The sequence below is a fragment of the Pezoporus flaviventris genome, unplaced genomic scaffold (genome assembly GCF_033815535.1).
Source record: "Pezoporus flaviventris isolate CSIRO_AGI_PZ_B2104156 unplaced genomic scaffold, CSIRO_AGI_Pfla_v1 ptg000036l, whole genome shotgun sequence".
Classification (NCBI taxonomy): Eukaryota; Metazoa; Chordata; class Aves; order Psittaciformes; family Psittacidae; genus Pezoporus; species Pezoporus flaviventris.
In genome coordinates this window covers 3,296,269-3,318,598 of record NW_026892584.1, presented here as the reverse complement: position 1 = coordinate 3,318,598, position 22,330 = coordinate 3,296,269, and the positions used below count along the sequence as shown (strand labels likewise).

Genomic DNA, 22,330 nt, shown 5'->3' with positions numbered 1-22,330 from the left:
TGAACACAAGGACTAGAATACTGGATCAGAACAAAAACTCAACTCTGACTGAATTTTAAGCTGTGGTAACCAATAATGCATGTTCAGAGAATGAAGGAAGGAATGACCTTCCCTACTTACACTGCTTCTAGCTTCAGCCCAGAGTCACTGCAAGTCAAAAGTATAATTAATGCCCTGAGCAGGCCTTGAGACTCCTCTTTGAGTTCACTTAACCTTCTAGCATCTACAATACTGTTTATAATGTGCTCCCCACTTCAGTGACATCCCTTACAAAATTATCTCTACCTGTTTTGAACCCATCATCTACTAATTTTATTCTAGTATTATAGAAGGCTACCTCAGATAATCTAGATGCAGTTTAAGATTATTAAATGCATTACACAAGACAGAAAAATATGAAGTTGAGATAAAACAGTGTTCATTTATTTGTATTCCTGGTTCTCCACATTTTCCCTCTTAAAGATTTTTTCAAGCTCTACGTCCAGTTTTAGACTGACTGCAAAACTCAAATGACTGCTGTCACTAGTAAAATGAATTTAATTAATGCAATTGGAACAGTATTAAAAAATTTAAGTCTCATTCAAAACACAGCTAAAGATTCCAAATCCCTCTAAGTTTCCTTCAGTCCTCCTAAACTAAAGACATCCTTCCATACGCTACTAGAGCTAAACAATTACTTTTCCTAACAGTCAAGTGTGCAGAGTATAGCATTCGTGTTGCAGCAAATAGCACAAAGCACCAAGAAGTTTATATGGCTATAATTATTTTTTTCTCTTTATATAAAACCTGCAATAGAAAAGCATGTTCAAACCTCACTGAATTTGGTTTACAAAATAACCTCCTTATAAGAACATGTAGGTGTTCACAAGATGTACATTCCCATAGACAACACACCCAGGAAATAGGTTATGGCAAACTTAGCACCTGGTTGCAAACCCAAGTTATGCAGAGGAATTCCAATGAAGACATTACAAATGCAGTTGTATTAATCAGTTGGAGCAAAAAGTGATTTTAGACTAAAACCATTTGGGGCAAAGAAAATACTTACACTGTAAGTTTGCAACTGCCTGCTTGGAAGTTTACATTTTGTATTCAGAAGCTATACTATAACTTCCAGTATTTTTTGCTGTTTTGTTTTTTTTTTTTATCCAATTACCAACATTTGCATTTTTTGGTCAACCTAAATACAAAGAGTATGTCCTGCTACAGCTGAAGTACAAAGCAGGTAATACTTACAGTACACACTCCACATTTGCAAAATCAGCGAGCTAACTGACTGAAAGTTTGTTGTGCAACATACTGGTTTTAGAGGACTGAAGGCATATAAGCCACCAAGAATATCTGTCCCTTTATGGGACAATGCTGAGATACCATTTGATGTGATGGGTATTATTGAGAGGAAAAAAGGTTTTGAGGGAACAACTTAGGAAAAGAATGAAAACAAGCAGGGGAAGCCTTGAACATGGCTGAAAACTTGAGAACATAAAGGTGAAAAAATAAGCCTGTTAAGAAAACCACTTAATGTATTTATGAGGGTGTAGAGGATAAGAACAATTCAAGTGGTCACAGGAAAATTCATCTGTCAGAAGTCAACATTTAACAGTAAAATCCACTATTAAGGGGTCTTAAATGGTGCAGCAAAAGCCTCAGCAGTCTGAAAAGTTAGGCTACTAAATTATCATCTGCACTGACAGAAAAAAATATTAGATCTTAGTAACAATCCATAAAAATAAAGGCAGCATAAAGTTCTTACCAGTATTACTCCTATGCTGTTAAGCTCTATAAGTTCCTGATTCACACTGCTTGTATTCGTCTGTAGAAGGCTAGATATTAATCTAATCACATTTAAACGCGTGTTTCCCACAGGTGGATCCAACACACCCCAGGTTGTCTTCATGACACTTTTCTGAAAAAGAAAATTGTGCATACATAAAATCCATTAAAATACCAGCTCATCATTACTGTGCACAATGACAGAGTAGTGCTTAAAATATATATACAATTAGTCCTTAAATCTTGCCTTCACCCTGCAAACCCCTAATTTTTTATTCTGAACACTACAGCTTATTTTAACTAAAATTAGCCACACAAAACAGTAAAAACAGATATGAGATCAACGACGTAAAAATTTATTGTTAACTACAGAGAGGATCTCCAAGTAGATGCATTCTACCCAGTCCTGAAAGGAATTAGGAGATACTTCCTAGGAAATGCTTCTTGTTAGTCAATCCAGCTATAGTTTACATTGCTGCAATATACACAAAAGACCTAGGTGAACAGTCTATGAATATTGTAATGAAATATTGTAAGAACTCAACAAACCAAGCCTAACTTAAAAGCAACTTCAGTAAGCAACGAGTTCCTCTGGTGTCTTATTCTCACGTTAGCCAGTTAAACAAGAACTGTGTCACATAACCAGCCAGTAAGAAAAACTGGTATTAGCTACTCTAAGACCTAAAAATCTTGTAGAAAGTATGCAATAGGCAGGAAAATCCGTAATGAAAATATCCTCCCATCTTAATGTACAAACACATTTTGACATGACCACTATCACTGGATGTTATTTGCACCAGAAAAAGAAACTGACATCCTGCTAGTTTGTTTATGCCATTCCTTACATATGACAAAAATCTAAGGATGCTCAAAATGCGTATTTTCTGATGGTTGGACATACTTAGCTCATCTAGTGAAGTCACTGAATATGTTGCTCAAGTATCTAATGTGACCTTGCTTTTATTTTAATATAGACCTGTACCTTGCCAGGTTGTTGCAATAAAGACAACACAGTTTCTTTATTACCTCTTCAGCATTTTGAAATTTTGAGGTCTCATCTTCTTTACGCTAAAAGAATACCACTTTGACCCCCCACCACGTGGTACTTCATGCACCTCTGGTCTTTATTTTCACTTTGGCACACAAGTCCTTTTCCTTTATGGACTATGGAACGCAGTTTAGGGTGCTGTGCTTTAGCTGAAATTCTGCAGTGACAACAGATCATAGGTAAACCCCCTATTTATACATCCTGTATTTATCTTTTGCAACATCATGACATAGGTAAGTTGCCTGACTCAGTTAAAAAGCCTAAAGAATTTAACATGCTTAGAGAGCGCAGGGTATGTGCTGCGGAGCTAGTCTACTTGAGTTCTGGGTGAGTCTAGGGGAGTTGTGCAGGCCTCATCTGGGCCAATGTTCCCAACAACTACTGCATCCATAGTCTGTATTTCTTATTCAGATCAGATTTCCAAGCAGAAAGCAGGACCCACCTTAAGCATATATGGCAAATCTCTTTTCATTGCTTTCTGAAAAAAGTAATTGCTTCAAGGCTATTCTGCCAATTAAACAAAGTTTAAACTGGAAAAGTGTATCAATTCACAGAACACATTGGCTCAGGGACAAGAATAATGAACAGCAAAGCTTTCAAGAGGCTAGAAAGAAGCCTGGGCACTTGCCCAAAGTTTGTCAAACTGGGTTTGCTTTGTTATTATCGCCTGCGTGAAACACAGTCACACTGTGACAGTCTTGTCTCAATTTGGTAACACAAGGTTTCACTTACTTTTGGAGGCTCAAGTAGGAGTTCATGGAAGGATGAAAGTCGTGCTTTTATGGCTTCTAAAACACTTTTATTGACTGAATATTTTGAATTGCTCATGCCAGGAGGACAGATCTCTATATGGCCTTCAAATCTAAAACACACACAATTAAAATTTGATAATTAATATCAAAACTAGTTGTAAATCATCCTTAAAGTATTATTTTGAGTGTGTCATGGTTCTGAAGGCATGTGAAAATAATGAAGCAAGTAAAAACATAAGATTACAAACACAAAGTGTCAAGTAACGGCTGAGCAAGATTTTTCCAAACACTAGCCCTAGTATTTTTAGGTTTATTGTGCTTGAAATCTCCAATACAGTTTTGAGATTATACATTACAGTTGTTCTATTTCCTCTTTTGAGGCACATGAAGAGTTTCACTCATCTACTCATCTATCATATATCTATCTATGATATAGTGGTACATAAACAACTTGAATGTACCACAGAGGACAGCAGTTCAGCAGTTTCTCAACATTAGGTTGTTAATAAAATTAGAAATAACCTTTTTAAAAGTCAATACCCCCTCACTTTACTGTACCTATTTTCATCAAATTCTTTCTGGATACAAGGAAGAGAGTAATGTAATTAGCCTGAGCTGTCAAGTGGTAGCTTCTAGAAAAAACAGCAGAAAGACCAATCATTTGGTGAAAGTGTAATAACACCAACTGCAATCACTTGGTTTGTACTTTTACATCTTCAGTTACAACAGGCCACAAAAATGATTCAGTCATAAGTATGTGAAGACACTATTGCTGAACAGTAGCTACATTATGCAGGCATAATTTAAGTGAAAAAAGAACACTTACGTCTGTCGTCTTGTCTCAAGTAAGGTCAATAGTATTTGGATTGCACTGACTATTGCAGATTCATTTTTTTCTTTATGAAAAATATTAGATAGCAGCTGCTCTATGATTTCTTGCCTGAAAAGAAAAAGTATTGGCATCAGATAAAACACTACCTCCAAATACAGCTGTTAACAGAAGTAGCTACCAGGTGTGTAAGTAAAATTAATAAAGGAATACAGTGAAAACCAGTAGCTATTATCACTCCCGTCCTCACTGTCCTGATCACATTTTCCTATTCCTTCCATTGATCTAGGTTGAGATCCTTCTATAGGATCTACTGAGAAACAGCACTACAAAAAGGAACTTTTCAGTCAGACCAAAAACCTGATTCAGCTTCCCACAACAGCCTCACAAACCTAAACCTGTAACCAGCAAAAGGAAGAATGGAATACAGAAGAATCTTCTCTGGCAGAAACACACACTTGGATTAAATTACAACAAGTAACAGATCAAAGCAAAAGTCTCCCATGAATACTCTGCAAAGTATCAAGCTGACCTCGGCATGTTTGATCCCACTAACTCTGGCAAAGTAGGAAATATTTTAATGAGACACATCTCACCCCAAGAAGTCCTCCAGGTGGGCTCTGCTTACCTGCTGAATTATTTTGCACTACACAGATGACAGTCAAGAAAACTCAACTGAAGAGTGGAGCTTGCCATTTCTAATGGTTTTCAAGGTCGGAAATTAAAAACCTTTTTATGAACTGAAAATAAATCAAGAATGGAGCAAGCCAACTTACTTCTCTAGACTTGCAAGCAGTGGATCCGGTTCTGAACTGTTCTGTACTTGCAACATCTGGTCTCTGCTTAAACGAATAATTTCACAGAGTGACTGTGATGCATTTGAATGCCTCTGGAACAGAAAAACAAAGCTTCACTGTAAGAGTAACAACAAGCTGGACTGTAACTCTTCCAACTAAAAAAGGCAGAAGTTTCACCTCAGACAAATCTCTCCTACACAATAAACGTTCAGACAATAGCTTTATGCTGTAACAAAACCTTAACAAGACAAAACGAGCCTGAGGCATGAGGCAAGAATAATTTGCATATTAAGGTGGCAAAACATAGAATACGTATACAGCTTTGACATGGACTGAAGTGGGACCAAAAAGGGGGAAGGGGGATGGAGTTTACTGAAAAGGGCAGAAAACAGTAAACCCCAAAAATTCTAGTACTATGATGTACAACAACTTGCTGAACAGATAGACCCAGAAGAGCTTCAGACCAATACTTACATCTTCATCTTGAGATGGATGTACAATTTCCACAAGCCTCTGGATGATTCGCTCCTCATTTAGCCACTGTAAAAGTGTTTGTGAATGTAAGAATTTTATCCACGTGAATTAATTAACAAAATTAAAAGTAGTCATTTGACAATTGCGATAAGTCATACTGTTAATATTACTAAACAAGGACTAACAATACTTCAGAAGTAAAAGGTAAAAGTCAGTCTTTCTGAGCAATTACAAAAAATAAAGCCTTATTTTTAAATAAACGGAAAAAAAATAAAAAGATGTTCACTAAAGTCCAAAACTTTTTAAAAACTGCATCTGGCAGTTGTAAGTTAGATATTAAAACCCAGGGGAACAGATCAGCCTCTCAGTTTCTAAATCATCTCCACCAGCACAGTGGCTGTGCTGAAAAAGTACTAGCAGTGCCATGAAAAAACAACCAAACAAAAGCAGCCCAAAACCCCACAAAACCAAACCAAAACCCACACACTGAACTTCAGCACACTAAAGAACTAAGTAAACCCAGCAGAATATAAACCGTTTTACAGTTCACAAATGTCAGATGAAAATCTTTTGAGACACTTTACTTACATTTAACACTTCTTGCCGAGGCTGCGGAGGTTCTATGCAAGTCAGTAGCCTGAGCAGCAAGTCCATGATAGCAGAGGTCCCTATGTGCTTAATAATGAGGTCTACAAAATCATGTTTCTTCTTTAAAAAATCCACAATCTAGAAATTAAAAAGAATTACGCTTGCATTTACTTATCTATATTTCACATGGTAAATTACACCAACCAGATTTAGCTTCTCTCTCCTAGCAAATGGAGAGAATAAATAAGAAGTTCTTAGGACACTTTTGCTACTTAAAGCTTGCAGTACAAGGCAAGATAAACTAATATACATGTATAAAGTAGCAAAAGTGGCACACGACAGATCCATGCAATGTGCAGTGTGTCTTGGACCTCCTCTCAAGCCTAACTGGCTGACCATAAGCTACTTATAATCCACTGCGCTGTCAGGTCTCCTTTTTGGTACAAATTACTCTCATTCCTACTTACTGAGCAAAGCTTGACACAGCAAGACCTTAACATAATGCAAAGAAATACAGAGCTTGCTAAATCACAGAACAGTCACAAACTTAATTTGCTGAGGTCTGACAGCCCACCATTGCAGCTGCTTGCAGTACTGGGCCACATGAACAGTACAACAACATTTATGAACAAGGACTCCAAACATCTCTTAACTTGTTCTACACCAACTCTTCACACCAAATTGGATGCATTCCTACCAATTCAAATCATTTACCTTCACCTTTAACAATTTATACAAGTATCATCATATAAAATACTGAGCTAAGCTAAGCCAAATGGTAAGCACTTGTCCTGGGTTCAGCAGTAGCAGTCATGTTTTTCCTTACGTTGATCGCACACATAGCTCAGGCAAGTATGATGTATTCGATTTGCATTTATCGAAACACATTTTTTTAATCCTGTGCATACCGTTAAAAATGGTTAGCATCTTCAGCTAGCATAGAAGTTGAATGCCCTCTTTTGACTTTGCTGCTATCCTCAACAGGTAGTCATTAAGCAGCACTGCCAAATGCAACTTTATTAGAGAACTCGTTAAACTGGAAAGGTTGCAAATATTTACCTCTTCTGGTTTTCTGCTTATTAGAATACTTAGCACCTTGCTGAAGAAACTGGCCAGTAAAGGGTTTAGAGGAGATTCATTCAGGAGGAAGCTGTACAGTTTCATAAGTAAGGATTCTTCTTCTCCCAGCCTATCATTGATCTGTGAGACATCTGATGTAAGCAGCTCACACGATATGTTTGGATATCTGGGGGGGGGAATAATAAATAAATAAAATCATACTGTTAGTCATACTTCAAAGTTGTCACACTCCCAGCTCTGAATTCAGAATCTGGTAGAGCTTCTGACCAAGTTTTCAAGCAAGGTTGGTCTGCACTAATTAAAGCAGCAAACTACTGCATTGTAATGTAACTGTACATTCAGCATACAAACTCTATTCTTTCCTTTAAGAAATGGACTACTCTGATCTTCAGCAGCAACAGGATAACACTAGGGAAGTGGGGAAAGGAAAGGGCAAGCTTTTATCTTAAGATCTACTATTAAAGTCTCCTGTTCTATCATTAAGCCTATCTGTTCAAGTCTTCTCCTTGCAGAAGCAACTTCTTTTTTTGATAGGAAAAAGTTAGTTACCAAGAAGTTAAGCAGACTGAAGTACTGGACTAATACTGGGGAAAAAAGTGTGTTTGCCTCTCTCTGATATAACAGGGATTATATTAAAATGGCCAAAAGGAGTAGTTTCAGGATATTAAAATATGTATACATACTGTAGTTATGCAGAAGCTCAGTAAACTAGTCAGTCTGACAAAACCTGCAAAACTAGCTAGTACTGCTTCACGACACCAAAGCAGAAGCATAGTCCAGAACACTGAGTAATTCAACTAAGAGGCCATCAAGACCAGTAATTTCCTGCATTTGATGTACTATCACCTACTCAGACTAAAGACAGTTTTGACTGACAGCCTAAGGTTTTTAAATGAAAGAAGCTTAAGTTTCAAATGCTACTAGAAACACTTACAGGAGGCTTGGTTTACCAGAAATGGTGAAGTGCTGCAACTAACAGTGTAGCTTATTATTTTTTTCTCCCATACTGTTTTAAGAAAAAAAAGCTACTGTCTGCATAGACAACTCTAAAATAGGCCCAAAACAGTATAAATTCTTTTATACAAACTGCTAGGTTGACTTTCGAGTTTGAACCTTCTCAGCAAGCTAGCTGAAGTCATGGCCATAGCTAATTAATTCCTACAAAGGAATTCCTACAATTCCTCTGCAAAGGAGGACATTAGTAATCACATGTTAAGTACATTCTTTCATAAGCATCTTCAAAACATCTTTCCAATCATCAATAAAACAAAACCAAGCACTTAACTATACTACCAAATAGGGGTTTCCATTAAAGTGTTTCCTTAATCATCACAACTACAAGATTGTTCATGAGAGCTCCAATTTTTTTTTTTTTTTTTTAATTTTTTTTCTTTAAACCTCCTTTGGACAGCAATTGGTTTTGGATGGATTTGTGGATAAGAGGCTTCCATTTGAAAAAAATGCAAATACTAGACTGACTTTTAAGTTCTACAAAGCCTCCTGAAAAAAAAAAAAAATTGTTCTAAAGATAATGGTATTGTACTAGCAAGTACGAATGCAAAACACACTATCAAATTAACCAGAGTAAGATACCCCTTTCCACCTTCCCAAGTCTCCCCCCCCCCCCCCCCAAAATTTTCCTACTTATATCGAATTTGTTCATCCATGTCTTGAGGTGGCTCTTCGATAATAAATGAAACTAAGTCTTCCAAACATTCTAACTTCAGCAGAAAATCTATAAGTTTGCGATTCTGAGCCTTGCACTCTTGCAGAACATCCTCTTCATCCATCAATTCCTTCAGTGTTACATCTTCTCTCTCTAGAAGTGTATCTATGTGGGATGACGAATGGAGGTCAAATTTCCAAAACATGCTGGTCTGGATAAGAAGAATACACACAAAGCATTAAGTTCACAAATCTATTTAAGCAGTATTTGTAGGTAACACTTCATACTAGTATTTTATAGCTTCTAACCCCAAAGGTACCTGCATGCATAGAAACTTTAGAACTCAAAGGAGACACGACAGATGCTGACAATCAAAAGTTACAAAATCAGGCTTGATTAAAGATGACTGAATACTCTGTAGTAATTTTTGTACCTTCAGCAACAGCCAATATTCTAGCATCTAAATATAAAGTTAGACAGCTCCAGGGTTTTACTTACATGAAAGGAACATGCTACTCTGCATTAAAGAAATAAGGGTAACTCTGTTTTTCATCTATGGACCAGGTTTCAGGTTCAGAACCACGTGCTCAGCAATTAATAGAGCTTGGAAAGATAAAATGAGCACTGCATAAACGCACTTGAGTACTATTCCTACCACTGGAGGACACACCTATGAATGTTAAGGAATTATAACACATTTTAACTTGCTGGCAGTACACAAAGTGCTGGAGCTAATTTCAACACAGGACATTCTCACTCACTGCCCCTCCCTCCACAAACTTGACACACGAGGAATAACATTTGACAATAAAATATCTTATGCAAACATGTGAAAGGGCAATGGCCCCAAACACAAACATTGCAAAAGACTGTAAGAGAAATGGGTAAGGATGAGCAACTTCACCTTTCCTTATAAAAGGCTTTGGCATATGTTAATTTTGTTGCTCTAAGACACTTCGGAAGCAGTTGCTACCAAGACAACCGTGCTATCAGGAAAGAGTATTTCAGCCTATGATAGAGCTTGCTTTCACTTCACATTAAGCTCAATACAAGCGTTCGCTCCACCCACTCCTCTCCAAAACAGGTCTTGGATATGACGTTTAACCTCTGACACAGTATCAGCTGGTCTTACATGAATGCAGAACGTGGACTAAAAGATACTATAGATACTAGAGTGCAGCAATAGAAACTTTTCTTTCCTTCCTTACAATTGGAAGCAGTAATTGGTTTTTAAGCAGTACTCATAAGGAAACATTCCCTTTGTTCCTTTAGTAACTGCCTTCCAATTCAATACATTAGTTACTACTGTGTATATTAGCCACATCAGCTGTGAGGACATGTGGTTACTGCAAAGAATATAGATGAATAGTAGTATTTTAGCAAAAACACATCTGTAAGCTGCAGGGGATATGAGGCAGCAAGCTTAAATGCTTTTGCTGTACATTCTTATAAAAACCTACGACACCCCCCCCCAAAAAAAACCCCACAAACAAAACAACTATCTACTTCTTATGCAAACTAAGATAAAGACAGCTTTAAGCATTTATTTCCAAGTTAAAAGTGGATTCAGCATCCACACTAAAGCTATTTAGAACAGTGAAGTGTCAAATTTAGTACCTGAGCAGTTTAGAAAACAGGTAAAAGTCCAAGCATCCAGCAAACCCCTTATGATTACCTTCAGCAGCAAGACTGACAGTATTTGGCCAAACACTGAAAAGCCTGGTATATTCACTATAGAGAAGTTCTAATTGCTTTCAGGATTTTCACTGCTGCTTTAACCATTACACACTGATCACTTAATGCCACCTTGTTTTGCTTAGCCTTTTGTCAGAATGCATAAGTATACATAACTGCCCCTAGATTACGTAGCTTTCCGTTTAAAGATAAGGGAGCCAAACAAATCAGGAAAAGGTACAGCTAATTTCAATTGCAGTATCAGTACTTATCATCTGAGATCCCATGCACGGATTAAGTGGTTAAAAACAGAAAAATTATTTTCTAATAAAAGAATTAGTAACTTTACAAGTAGGGTTCAAAACATCTGATCTCATGAATTAGCTTAACTCAAATTATACAAAGTTGTTAAACACACTAGCTTGTGGGTGGGTATTCAGCCTACACAGATTTACTGTAAGCAAGTGAAGCGAGTGCATTGTTAGCTGTGGGATAAGTTCTGTTTGGTTTGCCTTTTTAAAGCCTCTAGAAAGCAGATCAGATCATTCCCCTTGCCACAATTAATGAAAGTAACATCTTTGCAAGTAACAACCATCAATGCTAATTCCAGCTGTAAATCCCTCTGCAGCGAATAAAGCTCATTTCAGTAGCTTCAATGTATTTCTCAGTTACTTATTTCAAGAGAAATTCAACAATGGAAAATAGCAAAAAAAAAAAAAAAATAAAAGGCATACTACTGCGAACATGTTACTGCGTTATTTCACAAACTCTCTCGCAGGCAAGCTCTTTTAGGGGTGCTCCCTCAACATGGCAGGTGCTGGCCAGAGATTATTCCGTCACTTTTCAACAGGAGCCCAGGTCCTTTGAAATAAGGAAAGATAAACAACATAAAATGTGCCAAGGATGAAGTCCAGGAACCCTGGAGAAAAGAGAATTTTCTTAGGCGTTATCACCGGCAATAATCTAGAATCAGTCTAACATAGTTCTGAATGGAAATTTAAAAAACAAAGTTGTTATTCTTCCCACAGCCTACTTTTCTATCCTCCCTCCCCAAACCTACCAATTCTGAAATTCTTAATTATCTTCATGTTTTTCAAATTTCAGTCCCATTAACATAGTCACAATTACGCCTGATGTCCACAAATCAGGGGTGCTCCTCTTAAATTTCACTATCTGCAAAGATAAACTCCGCAAATCTACTGGGTTGTGGTACTGCCAATGTTCAACTCCACTACCAATGCGAACAGAAAAATCACATTTGGATTCAATTAAAGATGTAAGAGACTGCTAAACATTGGACATGCTCAAGATTAGATACTTCTAGAAGGAAAGTAATCCAGGATAATACTAAAAACTCTCAAGTGTAGAAAGAAAAAGACAGTAAACGTGCTGCAGATATTTGTCTTTTGTAACTTGAGTTAGCTTTCTATAATCTCTGAAAATTTCCAGATAGCAAGACTAACAGACTTCCAGTTCATGGAAACAACACTTCTGAATGTTCACATCAACTTGCTGATGTGTAAGTTATGTCAATTCAAGATCTTAAGGAACACCTAGCATTCAGAAAAATACTGCTTTGTTTCCCTGGTTAATACTGTTCGCAGATTTGAATGAATGCTGAAATAACATTCCACATGGTAAACACCTGACTTAAATCTGAAAAGAAGAAAGCACCCCACCAAAATGCAGAAAGCCTGTCAACTGCTCTGAGATAGAGGTAACTGAAATTCTCACTTGAATTATTTACTAAAGGGAAGAAATAAAGCTTAGAAACAATTCTTTCAGACCAGAAAGAATATGAAGCTTTCTGCCTACTACAACTGCAGAAAACCACACAGTATTTTGTTTAACAGTAATTAAGTCTGTGGCTCTTTCTAGAGGCTGAAGGCTTAACTGGCATCTCCAACAAAACAAGCTGGTAACAACTGTCTCAATAAATTTCTGTAACTTCCAGTCGACACAGCTACCAAACACCTTTCCTGAACACAGGCATTTCTGCTTTCAATCTACAGGATGAAGATACGAATTCCAGTCAGACAAGCATTGTGGACAATGTCTCCTATACTGAACTTTTTACAAAACAGATGCATTACTTTAAAGCATCCAGAAGTCCCTTAAGCAAATAAGAAAGCTATTAAAGTTACCTGCTCATTTAACTTTTAAACATCATCCTCAGGTAAAACAGATACAAGAAACGCTCTGCATGGAGTTACTTACAACTTGGTGCCTCATACCTCTATGTAACAGGTGGGTATTGGTAGCTACAAGCAGACCCAGGGATCTAGACCAGTGCAGAAACAAAACAGAGGAACCTCTGCTAGTCAGATGAAGGCTGGTTCTACCTGACAACTGGATGTTAAAAGCACATAGAGCTTCCAATAGGTACTTCATAGATTTTGCAGCAATACCTAGTTTCATTTTTCAGCAAGAGAAACTTCTAAAAGAAAAAGCATAGCAGCGTCAAGCTGAAGATTCTGCAACATACCAAAGTCAGAGAAATACTACATAGAGAATTACAACAAGGACTGTTATAAAAAAAAAAATTGACAGTTACATTAGTTTTTTTTATGTAGCACCCTATTTTCTCACTAGAGGGTTCAAGCGCACATGAATCAGTCACTTTTGCAACAGCAAACTTTCCCATGACTAAAATACATCCTAAATTATTCAACCTACTTCAGCAAAACAGGGATTTACAACTCCTGTGTAGCAACTAACAAAAGACAACTTAGTAGTTGGATGCAAGCAAAGCAACTACCAAGAAAGTCCTTGGTGCCACTACAAGCTTTCAAGAAGGTCTTGTATTTCTTACTGATAGAAGCATTTATGATGCAGAAAATCCATTGCATTCTAAAAACCAGAGGCAGGTAGGTTTGGGGAAGGACAAAGTAATGTTGAAGATAAATTATTATGCTTTTATCATTAAAAGAATTTACCCATCTTTGTAAGACCTTTAAATGCATTAAATTTCTTTAAAATGCTATGCATGCCCTTCTGCCAGCTTCAGCTTCATATAACCTCAACCAGTTAGCCTTGAGGTACATTTAATTAGTTCCCAGTTCTATTTTTTTCCCCCTCCTTTCTCCAAGCAACAGAGTAATTAGGCATCATAATCATTTATAAAGTGCTTATGCTTACACTGGAAGCAGACCATCTGTTCAAAGCAAAGCTAAGCACAAGTGTATGTCTCAAATTTTAGAGCTAAACAGAATGACCAGTCACCCCAATGGAAAAAGAAGGCACCTGAGTGGCTGCTTTTCAAACTGTATTTCACTCAGCCAGAGCATCACCCACTATAAGCCTACTGCCTACAACTGCCTGTCCTTCAGGCACCAAGAGGGGAAGTGGAGGACAGTCCCTATGGCCAAGGAGCAGCAAGATGGCAAAGTGGAGCAATCCTCAGGAAAGGGGCCCACAGCCCACCTGAACCTCCTCCTCCTCCCATAAGAGGATCTTTCAGACCACTGCCACCCCCCTCAACTCCCAGAACAGTCATATTTGTCCACATACATTGCCACCACAGTGGCCCACAGATGTCACAAGCTACCTCACTGCCTCTTGTTCCAGGCCCTATAAATACATAGGCCCTGACAGCTGGTCCAGCTGCTGAACTTCAAGGCCCTCAGATTCAAGGATGATTGGAACAAAAAGTTCCCAAAGCAGCAAAGTGAGTGGCTGCCCACTTTTGCATGGGGAAGGCAGATGACACAGAAGACACAGACAAAGCAGCATCAGACGGAGTACACCATGGTAGCGATGGCTATTGCTCATGCAGCTGATGGCGTGTAGCCCATAGAGGTGTATCCACCCCAAAGACCAAGAAGAAATGATGGAAATGGGTCTACCTCCAGCATAGCTCCCCTGGCAACACTGCATCACACCAGGGCTCTTTTCCGTAACACCATAAGCACAGCATCACAGGAGTACCCAGCCAGCACAGACTCTGTACCTGTGGAGGTACATGATACTCTGTACCGTGGAGGCCCAGCTTCCATGCCTGACTGCCCTGAAGGCTTACCCATTCCACTTCTTAGCATTAAGAATTACTTTACTGACTACAGGTTGTGCGAGCCCTTCTCTTTTCATTCTGAAGGGAGGCTGGACTAGATGAGCTCTAAAAGTCCCTTCCAACCCAAACCATTTTATGATTCTACAATCATCTTAGTAAGACTTCACCATCGAGTTGTAACATTCAGGAATTGTGGGGGAGCATTCTTTGCACATAAGCTAGCAACGTTCCAGTGTTTTGAACAATTTGCAGGTAAAGTTTCACTTATACCACCCCCCCCCCCAAAAAAAAAAAAGCCAAACAAAACACCACACCTTCTCCCAAATACCACCAAGAAATCCTGGGTAACCACAAGCCATTTCAGAATACAAGAGAAACACTTCCTCACGCTCATTGACTATTGGACAATTTAAATTTGTACCACAGATACAATTCCTTCCAGACACTGTACTCATTTAAAGCACATACAACCACTATACCTTCAGAGGGTAACTACATACCCAAGTGAAAAACAAGCAAAAGACATCACGTAGTGGTCCTTGTTTGACTGGAAGAGAAACAAGTCAGAAAACTGCATAAAGACACAGTAATTTGCATAACATCCTCTTTTAACAGCTGCCTCTTCCTCCTAATAAGAAGGCAAATATCAGACAAAGGAAAAGGGAGCCTGCTACAGAAGCAGAACAGTTAAGGATTGAGATAGAAATTGTATCACTTTCACCCTTACTTACCACAGTAGCCTTCCTTATTTATGCATACTAGCTGCACTTCTATCTAGACCAGAACTATATATATACACTTTTACATAATATGTAGATAATAGCCATCATGTGCATATACACACATGCCTATTATGACTGTACATCCCAGTAATCAATTGCTTTGGCATGCTGAAGTACATGAACGAGTCCAAACTAGTTAATGTTTATTCAAAGACACCAATCTCTCAAAAACTCAAGAGGTCATAATTGTCCAGCAAAAGCACAAAAATCAGCTGAAATCTATAGCTTGCCATGAAGTTACAAGAGCAATTTTATACCAAGTACATGTGTATCCCTGTCAACTCTTATACTCTATCACAACCCATGGTGCGTTAATAAATTAGATCTTCATTACCTGAAATAGCTACAAATTACACACTGATCTCCCCAGCCCAAATAAAAAGGATGAATTATTTTCTAGTAACTCCACTTCAATAGTTGAATATTTACACATTTAAAACATTTACTGGCCAAAAAATTCAGTTATATTCTTATTTTGAATTCTCCCAACTATATTCAAAACGAATATATCTATGTACTTACAGAAGACAGCTCCATAATAATATAAAAAGCAAGCTAAGCAGTGCATAGCTATTCACAGAACAATTTGACACTGAAGCATGCAGTTTAGTACCAGAAATTCAGTTGCAAAAGATAGTATTACCACACTTCAATATTACAACCTATAGTGCTAAACAGCAGTCATACCTAATATATACCAGTTCATGAACATATTTGCTTTGGAATTCTCCCAAAGAATGAGAAAGTGGGCAGCAATTACACCTCCTGGCACAAAAGCAAAACACTTTAAAACATATTCTCTGCAAAACAAATAGAATAACCACAGCAGTGTGTCTAATGACCCTTGATTCCCGTTGTAAGACCAAAGCAGGGCTGAGAAAGAATATAGTGTAACAGGAGGGTGGGTTAAAGACAAAGTTAGAAACAGCCATCTAGAAAGCAATCCAAGAAAAGCTGCAAGGAAAGGGAAGGAATGGGCACAAAGTCTGAACTGCAGAAAGAAGGTTGTAAATGTGAACCTACAGAAATCAGGTACGTAAGCCTTTAGTGGACATCAGGAACAAGAAAAACTTAAAGCATTCAGAAACCATTTAAAATGCAAGGTTTTACAGATGCAGAAGCTAAATCTACTGCTGTAGGTGAAGTATAATAGTTTCTTACCTGTAAAACACAAATATTTTTTTTTAAAGTTAAAAAACAATGATTTGTATTCTTTCAGGCTCCTTGCCCATTACAGGGGATTCTGGCAACAGCAAAAAATTTTTCAGTCTACAGTATTAGCAGATTAGCAGGACTGAATTAGGAGTGAGTTAGATGAAGTAGATTTCTTCCTACAACAAAAAAAGAAATATTATAATTTGATACTGTTTAATACTTATTTTTAAACCAACTTGAATTAAACATCCCCCTTTATTTTTGGGAGACAAACAAAGAAACTTCATTACCTCATTGAAATAAAACTGCCTTTAAAATCTGGGCTTGACTGTGGAACCTAACAAAAATCCAGGCTCTTTTCTAATAAACAATTAGCAACTGCAGATGAAGTAACATCTTCAGAGCTAGAATAGACATTATTACTAGTTTTTTGCAGCAGTCTCTTATTTCCTTATAACTATTCTTCTTATATTAAGACCCAATCTACCCAAAACTGCACAGAAAAAAAGCCACACAAACATTAAGAATGCCAGTTATTTGGGCATAAGTCTGTATAAACAATTCAGCCAGTTTCAATTTGAAAACAGCTCGACTTGGAAAGAAACAATACAGCCCACATACGAACTTATAAAGGAAACGCATTCAGTCATGAAGACAACTTCTGTTTTTTATAGTTTAATTCTTCCAACGTAAAGCAAAGTACCATTAAAGAGCTTAATTAGATATCCATAACTGGCTTGAGAGTGCCCCGTGCTCTGGTCAACACCAAATAGGCAAGAAAAAGCATCTGATGTAGCTGTTTCTGGCAGCTGGAAGATGAATTTCTAACACAAAAATTCACCTTCCTTCTCCATCAGTTACACAGGACTTTTTGATTTTGTTCTTCATCGCAGGTTTCAAGCAAGACGTTTATTTCTTTTGAGAACAGGGGTAACATCGATCATTTAAAAAAAAAAAAAAAGTACTAGCAACTAAGGCGGCTAGCAAAGATTTTAGCACATTCATTAATTCATGCCCATGCCTACCTAGCATTTGCCCAAAAAGCTCTGCTATCAGAGTTTGTCACAAATGTATCTTTAGCTAAAAAAAAAAAACCAAAAAACAACCACACAAAAACCCCCAACCAAACCACCACCACCAACAAAAACACAACGAAAAAAAGCACCACCACCAAAACACAAAAACAAGCAAACAAAACAAAACCAAAAACCAAACCACACCAACCCATACACCTTAAAAAAGCATTTCAAGTACCCTGCCAAAGAGAAGAATTTTTTTTTTCTGACTTGAAATACCAGGTTATGAGCTCCAACAGTTCTGGAACCAAACCCAACAAATACACATTTGTATTTTTTTCACAAAAGCACAAGGACTCCAAGCCTTTGTACATAAACACTAAACACAATATTTTAATGCTATTTTAGTAACCAGGAACCTAAAGGCAATGTAATATATTAACCATACTATTTTCAAAGATCTTCTGTTTCTCATCTGCAGACCTTTAGGTCTGTATGTCTGGTAGACTTGCCAATCCCTTGCGAGTCAAGTGCCTAACTAGAGCAGAAAAAGTAAGGGACTTTACTGGACTTAAGTCTGCATTACTCAAGCCTGCTTTGTTATCACTTCCACATTTCAAATGCACACCTATGCTCAAAAGTAGACCTTCAAGAAGGGTACTGCCCAAGAAGCTAGCGATCAGTTCAGGAAAGCTAAAGCCCAGTTAAAATTGAGTCTGGCCACAGATGTCAAGGATAGTAAGAGAGTCTTCTAAAGGAATGTTGCGGCCAAAGAAAGACTAGTGATAATGTGGGCCCTCTCTAGAAGGAAACAGGAGACCGGGCTACCTTGGATTTGGAGAAGACTGAGGTTCTCAGTGAATTCTTTGCCTCAGTCTTCACTGGCAAGTGCTCTGACCATGCTGCTCAAGTCACAGAAGACATATACGCAGGCACCGGGTGAATGAAGCCCTTAAGCCCACTGTAAGAGAAGATCATGTTTGAGATCATTGATAGTTCCCTCAGAACCTCTGGGCAATCCTTAAATGAAGTCCCTAAGCCACTGTCCATCATATTTGAGAAGTCATGGTAGTCAGGCAAAAGTTCCTGATGACTGGAAAAAGGGAAATATATCCCCACAGACCAGTCGGTCTCACCTCTGTGCCTGGCAAAATCATGGAGCAAATTCTCCTGGAAGCCATGCTAAGTCACATGAAAAGCAATGAGGCAATTGGTAACAGACAACATAGCTTCACTAAGGGCAAATCCTGCCAGACCAATTTGGTGGCCTCCTACGATGGGACTACAGAACTGATGGGTAGAGGCAGAGCAACTGACTTAGTCTACCTGGACTTTTCACAAGTCCCACACAAGACATTGTCCCACACAAGACACTGTCCCACATGATAGCCTTGTCTCTAAGTTGGAGAGGCATGGATCTGATGGATGGATCACCTGCTGGATAAAGAAGCGGCTGGATGGCCACACCAGAGAGTCGTGGTCAACTACTCAATGTCCGTCTCGAGACCAATAACGAGGGGTATCCCTCAGGGGCTGGTGTTGGGACTGATCCTGTTCAACATCTTTGTCAGTGACATGGAGAGAAGGATTGTGTGCACCCTCAGCAAGTCTGCCAATGGCACCCAACTGTTTGGTGCAGTTGACATGCTGGAGGGAAGGAATGCCATCCAGAGTGACCTTGACATGCTTGAGGGCCAATGCAAACCTCATGATGTTCAACAAAGCAAAGTGCAAGGTCCTGCCCCTAGGTCAAGGAAATACCAGGCACAGCTACAAGTTGAGCAGAGAAGGGATTCAGAGCAGCCCTGGAGTGAAGGACTTGGGGGTGTTGGTCAATGAGAAGCTGAACATGAGCTGACTTCAGTGTGTGCTCACAGCCCAGAAAGTCAACCATATACTGGGCCGCATCAAAAGGAATGTGACCAGCAGGTCAAAGGAGCGATCCTATCCCTCTACTCTGCTTTTATGAGACCCCACCTGGAGTACTGTGTGCAGTTCTCAACATAAGAAGGATATGGAGCTGCTGGAGTAAGTCCAGAGGTGGGCCACAAGGATAACAGGGCTGGAGCACTTCCTGTATGAAAACAGGCTGGAAAAGTTGGGGCTGTTCAGCCTGGAAAAGAGCAGCTTTGTGGAGACTCACAGCAGCCTTCCAGTATCTGAAGAGGACCTACAAGGATGCTGACAGGGACTCTTCATCAGGGACTCTTCATCAGGGACTGTAGTGACAGAACAAGGGGTAACAGGTTCAAACTTGAACAGGGGATATTTAGGTTAGATATAAGGATAGATATAAAGGCACTGTAAAAGGCTGTCCTTGTTGTGAATGCTGGCAGTATTCAAGGGCAGGCTGGACAGGTCCCTTGAGTGACCTAATGGGAGGTTGTCCCTGCCCATAGCTGGGGGTTGAAACTAGATGATCTTGAAGTCCTTTCCAACCCAAACCATTCTATTATTCTATATAGAATGTCAGGTACTAGATGCTAAATAGGTGGATTACATGATCAAGACAGAGACAACTGAATTGAGACTCAGTATCTTCCAGAAGCATTCTATCACCATTTTGGTCACATAAAGTGGTAGAAAGCCCCCTGCCTCATGTTATTTAAACCATGAGCACTTAATGAAACTACAGGTAGCGGCATGACTAGCTTTCTTTTTCTGAGAGACTCAGCTTACAAAACTAAGTAAAACTGCTTTGAATAAGAAGACTGCACCAAGTCTGACCTACAGAAGTTGAATGATTTACAATAATTTTTATCTGGGTATATGCAAAAATAAGTTTGAGAAATTAGAGACAATCAAAACAACAAAAGTTCACCGACATGTAAGAGTTTGAAGTGGCTATCAAGGTTATCTTTCTTCCTCCTTCCCCCATACCCCAGACAATTCATATTTTGAGCAAATCACTCCGGCAATCCAAGTTTTGCCATGCTGTGCACTTCTAAAGGATACATATTCCAATTATACCACATTTTCAGGCACAGATGTCTCTGGTACCCCCACTGAAGTATGCCTTTCCCACAGAATTCTTCTACTTTGATGGACATTACTAGAAAACTCAAGACTGCCTAGCAGGCAACCTTTTTCCAACTGCAATATGCACCCTACTTATTAAGAAAAAGCCAAGAACTTATATGGAAATACCAGATCTACTTACTCTGTTTTCTCTGCAATCTTAAAAAAAAAAAAAAGTATCTTTTTAAGCTCTACTTCCGTGCTTCTCTCTAGAGCATCAGAAGAGTAAACTTGTTACACAGTGCCTTTCAAAACTTTACCATAGCTGCAAGCAGCAAATACAGGGCAAGCCTACCTCAAAGATTTAGTCGCATTTCTTAAGAAACCTGTTTTCAAAGGGAGATTACTTTCATACTCTAAAACTCTCAACTGAAGCGATCATCAGCTGTGCAATATTTTAAGCTGTGCAATATATAATAAATAATTAATTTAATAAATAAGTATATATATGCAAACAGTTTAAAAAAAGCCATTCAAGCAACACGCCATAGTTTAGGGATACAATCTTTTGGAATGACCCTTATTTGAACTGGCTATGTTTCCTCTTATTTTCTTAATGCCTTTTCAAGACATGGTACAGCAATTCACCAAAATACTTCTGGCACCCATTTCTTCCTACAAGTCCCTTCTTTAGTTCCCAATACATCTGTCAGCTGCTTTCTTCCACTGTAAGAAGAGATCTCAACTCTCACCAAGAAGTGTTACTTCATTGCCTAGAAATTACCAAAATAATGTTATAATTAATCCAAATGCAAGTCAAAGTTACTGAAAGTTACATTGCTACGTTACAGGTACTGAAAACTACTGTGCTGCATGCCTAAAGCAAGTCATTTAAAATGCTAGCTCAAAACTTAATATGGTGAAGTATTTACTACACCATTACACAATAGGGCCCTAAAAAGCAATACCCTGCTGATCAGAAACTTGTAAGAAAATTTACTTAAGAACTGAACTTAAGTCTTCTATCCTTTTAAGTAATATTCAGAGTTCCATGCAGATTTTGTCAAGTAAATCTTATTACCATTCCATAAAGTGAAATCCCTAGGGCAGCAAGCAGCACAGAAATTAGGTTAGTCTGAAACATTTGGAAGTCTAGACACAAAACTTTACAGGTGGTTTAGCCACAATAAAGAAAAACGCAATTTCAACTCTATTCCTCTCCAACACTTTCTTTTGTTCAACTGCCAGTTTGTTTTTAGGGTTATTTTGGGATGGATTCACTGGCTGTTGCTTGCAATTAATAATAATAACACCACCACTGCCACTTTTTTTTTTCCTCTACAGAAACCCACTCTGCAGTAAAAGACATTTACCATTTTCACTTGCATCCTGCTGCTTTGTATTTCCACTATATAGCGTCATAGTCACCAATTCACATTTCCAGAGAAGACTTTAATCTTCACACATATAATCTTCACAATCTCAAATTAAAAAAGTTATAGACATGGGGATAATCTATAATCCCTCCCTCTCATATAGATCAGTACTGTAGATGTATGTTTCCACTGTCTCCATTACAACTTCAATATGGGAGGGAATCAGAGGGCTGGAGCACCTCTGCTGTGAAGAGGGCCGAGCTTGGTCAGCCTGGAGAACAGAAGACTCCAGGGAGACTTTAGAACAGCTTCTGGTACATAAAGGAGCCAACAACAATTCCAATCTGGACAAC

The 22,330-nt window shown here is 38.4% G+C and overlaps 1 protein-coding gene across 13 annotated transcripts in view; it reads right to left on the bottom strand.

The window, feature by feature from the left end:
• PPP6R3 (protein phosphatase 6 regulatory subunit 3) overlaps nt 1-17,370 on the bottom strand; it is a 50,206-nt gene extending 32,836 nt beyond the window's left edge. For 3 of the 13 annotated variants that reach the window (XM_061462837.1, XM_061462840.1, XM_061462844.1), the window contains exons 1-9: nt 11,416-13,095; nt 8,986-9,218; nt 7,321-7,507; nt 6,262-6,399; nt 5,674-5,739; nt 5,179-5,291; nt 4,400-4,513; nt 3,554-3,683; nt 1,754-1,906 (exon numbers count right to left, since the gene is read on the bottom strand). In XM_061462837.1, coding sequence (XP_061318821.1) covers nt 1,754-1,906; nt 3,554-3,683; nt 4,400-4,513; nt 5,179-5,291; nt 5,674-5,739; nt 6,262-6,399; nt 7,321-7,507; nt 8,986-9,218; nt 11,416-11,427 — 1,146 coding nt within the window. In that variant the 5' untranslated portion in view covers nt 11,428-13,095. Of the gene's footprint in view, nt 1-1,753; nt 1,907-3,553; nt 3,684-4,399; nt 4,514-5,178; nt 5,292-5,673; nt 5,740-6,261; nt 6,400-7,169; nt 7,246-7,320; nt 7,508-8,985; nt 9,219-11,415; nt 13,097-16,633 lie in introns of those variants that run through there. The other 10 variants (XR_009745022.1, XM_061462847.1, XM_061462843.1 and 7 more) reach the window with 7 other exon arrangements.
• Nucleotides 17,371-22,330: the final 4,960 nt, after the last annotated feature.